The sequence below is a fragment of the Bison bison genome, unplaced genomic scaffold (genome assembly GCF_000754665.1).
Source record: "Bison bison bison isolate TAMUID 2011002044 unplaced genomic scaffold, Bison_UMD1.0 scf7180017864184, whole genome shotgun sequence".
Lineage (NCBI taxonomy): Eukaryota > Metazoa > Chordata > Mammalia > Artiodactyla > Bovidae > Bison > Bison bison.
Genome location: NW_011494756.1, coordinates 3,938,889 through 3,944,888, shown reverse-complemented (window position 1 = coordinate 3,944,888; position 6,000 = coordinate 3,938,889). Strand labels below are relative to the sequence as shown.

Genomic DNA, 6,000 nt, shown 5'->3' with positions numbered 1-6,000 from the left:
GTGCATCTTATTTAAGGAAATTGAGCCTAATATGTCGGGAGTTGGTGATGGACAGGGAGGCCTGGCGTGCTGCGATTCATGGGGTCACAAAGAGTCGGACACAACTGAGCGACTGAACTGAACTGATATCCTACATCAGTTCAGGGTCCTTTCACACACACAACTGAGCGACTGAACTGAACTGAACTGAACTGATATCCTACATCAGTTCAAGGTCCTTTAATCAGTCATGATAATATTTTCATCAGGACTTAACTACATATTTTGTTGAAAGAATATGTTGTACTTAAAAATAAATAGTGGTTATGTTTCATTTGGCCTGTGGATTTTTAAAAAATATTATCACTATGCCAGCTGGTAACAGTAGCTATGTTTATTGAGCATCTACTCTGTATCAGATATCGAACACATATTCATTCATTTCTCACAATAACACCTTGAATAGTTACACTATAATCTTGTTTGCAGAAGCCTTAAATTTGGGCACAAAGAGGGTAGTAATTAGCCTGAGGCTAAACAGCAGAAGGGCTTCCCAGGTGGTGCTAATGGTAAAGAACCTACCTGCCAGTGCAGGTAGACGTGAGAGGTGCAAGTTTGATCCTTGGGTTGGGAAGATACCCTGGAAGAGAGCATGGCAATCCAGTCCAGTAGTCTTGCTTGGAGAATCACATGGACAGAGGAGCCTGGTGAGCCATGATCCAGTGGGTCACATGGAGTTGAACATGACTGAAGTGACTTAAGTGACAAGGAACTAAAAAGCCTCTTGATGAAAGTGAAAGTGGAGAGTGAAAAAGTTGGCTTAAAGCTCAACATTCAGAAAACTAAGATCATGGCATCTGGTCCCATCACTTCATGGGAAATAGATGGGGAAACAGTGGAAACAGTGTCAGACTTTATTTTTGGGGGCTCCAAAACCACTGCAGATGGTGACTGCAGCCATGAAATTAAAAGACGCTTACTCCTTGGAAGGAAGGTTATGACCCACCTAGATAGCATATTCAAAAGCAGAGACATTACTTTGCCAACAAAGGTTTGTCTAGTCAAGGCTATGGTTTTTCCTGTGGTCATGTATGGATGTGAGAGTTGGACTGTGAAGAAGGGTGAGCGCCGAAGAATTGATGCTTTTGAACTGTGGTGTTGGAGAAGACTCTTGAGAGTCCCTTGGACTGCGAGGAGATCCAGCCAGTCCATTCTGAAGGAGATCAGCCCTGGGATTTCTTTGGAAGGACTGATGCTAAAGCTGAAACTCCAGTACTTTGGACTCATTGGAAAAGACTGATGCTGGGAGGGATTGGGGGCAGGAGGAGAAGGGGATGACAGAGGATGAGATGGCTGGATGGCATCACTGACTCGATGGATGTGATTCTGGGTGAACTTCGGGAGTTGGTGATGGACAGGGAGGCCTGGCGTGCTGCGATTCATGGGGTCGCAAAGAGTCGGACATGACTGAGTGACTGAACTGAACTGGACTGAACTGAAGTGACTTAGCACGCATGCATGCAAACAGCAGAAATGGTAACAGTGGTATAGGAACTCAGACTGTCCACCTGGAGCCTACAGTTACTCTTAAATAGTGATATTGGAATGCCTAGATGTAAGTGCTTTTTCAGTTAATTCCAGTTAAGTAATTCCAATACTATAACAGAGGTATCTATATTACAGGATTTTGTGCGCATTTCTATAAGTCAGTTCACAAGTAAAATACAGTCTATAGTGGGGAACTACAAACTACCCTTCCAGAAATGTGCTTGCTCATATTTTAAGGAATCAAATGACTGTAAGTTAGAATTTTGACTTTGAGAAGATATATTTTCAACTATATTATAAAATATAATACAGAAGGGCAGTTGTTATTTTATTATTTAAAATTAAGCAGAATATACAAAGTCTCCTTGAAAAGTTCAGACTTTCAAAAGTAGTTTAAAGCTCCATAATATTTACATTTGAAACCTGTAGCAAATGCACCGTCTCTCAAGATACCTCAGTTATTAAGAATGAAAAATTGCTGCTCTACTGGGATAACAGGACAGCAGAGAGGTTTAGAACATGGGCTCTGAAATCAGACTGTCCAGATCTGCTAAGCCACTGGCCATGCAATCTTGGGCAAAGTCGTCTTTTAAAATTGATTATTTATTTATTTATTTTTAGCTGTGCGGGGTCTTTGTTGCTGCACAGGATTTTCACTAGTTGCAGCAAACAGGGGCTACCCTCTAGATGAGGTGCTCGGGTTCTCATTGCGGTGGGTTCTCTGGTGGAGCACACAGCTGTAGGGTGCTCACGCTTCAGTAGTTGTGGCACGTGGGCTCAGCGGTTGTGATTTCCAGGCTCTAGAGCACAGACTCGATAGTTGTGGCCCACACACTCAGTTGCTGCATGACATGTGAGGTGTTCCCGGGTCAGGGATCAAACTTGTGTCTCCTGCATTGGCAAGTGAATTCTTTACCACTGAGCCACCAGGGAAGCCCATGGGCAAAATTCTTAACCTCACTCTTTTCTTCTGTAAAATGTAATCATAACAAATCTATATTCCATAGGACTGTTTTGATGATTAAATGAGAAATGCATGTATAGTACATAGCAGCCATCCCTTGCATGCATCATGTTGAGTAAATAAATGTTAGCTAATATGATTCTTGTTAATAATTATTACTTAACATTCACAACATCTCTAAACATATTCAATTCTCGTTAATTTCTACTAGCCCAAGTATATCCCTTTAACAAGTGTCTGTCCAAAATCAGTGCTGACTGTTCACAATAGCTAGGAAGGACATGGAAGCAACCTAGAGGTCCATCTGCAGATGAATGAATAAGAAAGCTGTGGTACACATACATAATGGAGTATTACTCAGCCATTAAAAAGAACTCATTTGAATCAGTTCTAATGAGGTGGATGAAACTGGAGCCTATTATTCAGAGTGAAGTAAGTCAGAAAGAAAAGCACCAATGCACTATATTAACGCATATATATGGAATTTATAAAGGTGGTAACGATGACCATATATGCAAGACAGCAAAAAAGACACAGATACAAAGAACAGACTTTTGGACTCTGTGGGAGAAGGCGAGGGTGGGATGATTTGAGAGAGTAGCACTGAAACATGTGTATTACCATGTGTGAAATAGATCACCAGTCCAAGTTCAATGCTTGAAACAGGGTACTCAAAGCCGGTGCACTGGGACAACCCTGAGGGATGGGATGGGGAGGGAGGTGGGAGGAGGGTTCAGGATAGGGGCACGTGTACACCAATGGCTGACTCATGTCAATGTATGGCAAAAGCCACCACAATATTGTAATTAGCCTCCAATTAAATTAATTTTTAAAAAATTAATTAAAAAAAAATCTGCTGAATCTCAGATCCATATTGAGATAGCTCCTTTCAATCAGCTGAAGTCCTCTTCAGCCTTAGAAAGACTTGAACGCATCCCATGGTTCCACCCTCCTTCACCCCACTTGAATAGTAAAGCACAAGAAGTATTCAAAATATTTGAAGCTATGTTCTGGTCTGTGGTTGGTATTTATGAATGGCTTTTATTCCTCAGGTCAGCTTCTGGAAGCTGCGGAGCATTATGAAGCCTTCCATCAATTGACGCAAGGGCGGATATGGAAGGATGAGACAGGCCGTGTTCTCAACTTGTTGGCCTGCGAGAGTCTCCTGAGGACCTACAGATTACTCTCAGACAAAATGCTGGAAAATAAAGAATACAAACAGGCCATCAGAATTCTAATAAAAGCTTGTGAAATAGCCAAAGAAGGTGGGTGGAAAAGAGCACTCTCACACTGCTGCCTTTAATGGGCAGACGCTGCTTCTCCCAAGAGGGAGGTAAAAACCGTCAAGTGTTTGGGTGATTATTTCCTATGAAATGCAGAGACAAATGCCATCAATATACTTTCAAGTTTCACTGTAAAACAGAGGGGCCTTAGTGCTGACAACAAGAAATCCATTAGTTTCTTGAAAGCTTTATCTCCAAAATTGCAACCCTCTGGGAGTAATGTGATAAACCAATAAACCCATAATGAGAAGGTAAGGTCATTTGCAAAAGTTAAGGGTGTGTGTGTGTGCACGTGGATGCGTGTGTGCACACACATGTGCACACTTAAAGTCATATATTTCTTAAAATCTGAGAGACCTTTCACTGTAAATTCCATTTTGTCAGGTAATAGGAAATATATGATGGATATTAAGTTAGGAATAACAGGAAGATGAGGTTTAATATATTTTAGACCCTGGCCTGTCAAAGAGTGTGGCCTTTGGACTGACAGCATTAGCGTCGTCTGGAAGCTTGTAAGAAACGCAGCTTCTCCGACCCCACTCCAGACCAACTGCATCGGGATCTGCAGGTTTGCAAGATCCCCAGGTGATTCATATGCACACTCACAATAGTGAAAATGCTTTTGTGAGAGCTGATCACATGCTTGATAGTCTATATCATTTGCATATGAATAAAATACAAAGAAAAATTTGGAACATACACTCATAAGCTTTTACTTTGTGAGATGCAAAGTAAAACAAATTATCTCAGAGTAATTTATTAATAGAGTAGCCCTTTCATGAAGGAGGAAAAGATGGAAGTTATACCCTTGAACCAAAGTTCATTAGCTTGTGTTTATATTTAATCAGTTGGTTTACTGAATAACAAATGGCTTATTTGGAGTAAACAGGAGTGATTTTCTGGGTTTGATTTTAATTTTTTAAAGAGTGAAAGTAAAAATCTTAGCTTATTCTCTCTGTTACTTTTTAAAAATAGTATTAGTTGAAATAAATATAACGTTGAAAGACGTATCCCATTGAATGAACTGCTTTTGAATGAATGGTGATCGAGTACCTACCCCAAAGGGGTAACACTGACATAAATAGTTAGCTCTTAGATCAATTTCAGCAGCTAACTTTAGTCATGCAAAAAGTTATGTGAAATTTTAATGTAAGTTAATGTTATCAGTTAGGAAAAGGTATTTCACTTTAGGTTCACATTTGCTAAATCGTAAGGTAATTCACAAAGAAAGCAAAGTTCTTAGGGTCTCTTCCAACAGTCAGAGCCTGCCAAGCAGTCTTCTCTCTGAAAGCATCTCTCACTTTCCAAAGGACAGATAAAGAGAATAGGAGAAAACCAACTTCTTATGCTGTAATAATTTTGAGTATCTTTTGAAACCAATAAATATGTGTGGCCATAGTTTGCATATAAGAAAGAACACAGGTTAAAAGATGGCACAGTATTTCACAGAGCTCTGACAGCTGCTGAAATGCTCTGGAACAAATCACCCCTTCTTGTTGCCTTCTGCTTTGGTCAGGGAGCCTGAAGCAGCAGGCTGATGATTGCATGCCTTGCCTCCCACATTGGATTACATAGTATTTGAAGAGGACTGATATCCATAGAGCACCAGCTCCTTTGTTAGGGCGCCTTCGTGTAATGCACAAGTATAGCATCAGCCATACAGTGGTCTCATGACTCTAGTATTCTATTATTTTCATATTTCGGTCATCGTTGGTCTTTAATAAATGCACAGAGTTGTACAAACATCAACACTGACCCCATACTCACTAGAAGTCATGCCCCACACCCTTGTTCCCCTGTCCTCTAGTAACCATTCATCTTCTTTCTGTCTCTGTGCACTGACCTCTTCTGGATAGCTCACACAAATGGAATTATGCTATGTATGTTCCTTTGTGCCTAGCTTCTTTCACTTCGCATCATGTTTTCAAAGTTTATTCATCTTGTAATGTGTATCACTACTTCATTCATATTTATGGCCAAATAATGCACTATTGTATGATTATTACCACATTTTCTTTATCCACTCATCAGTTGATGGACATTTATGTTGTTCCCGCCTTTTGTCTGTTATGAATAATGCTGCTCTGAACATTTGTGTACATGTTTTCACTTCCTCTGGGTATATACCTAGTTGTGGAATTGCTGGGGCATATGGCAACCCACTCCAGTGTTCTTGCCTGGAGAATCCCAGGGACGGGGGAGCCTGGTGGGCTGCCGTCTGTGGGG

General features: G+C 40.7%; 1 protein-coding gene across 1 annotated transcript in view; it reads left to right on the top strand.

The window, feature by feature from the left end:
- TTC29 (tetratricopeptide repeat domain 29) overlaps nucleotides 1–6,000 on the top strand; it is a 332,216-nt gene that overhangs the window by 80,432 nt on the left and 245,784 nt on the right. Inside the window, exon 6 of the mRNA XM_010843700.1 lies at nucleotides 3,544–3,756. Coding sequence (XP_010842002.1) covers nucleotides 3,544–3,756 — 213 coding nt within the window. The remainder of the gene's footprint in view (nucleotides 1–3,543; nucleotides 3,757–6,000) is intronic.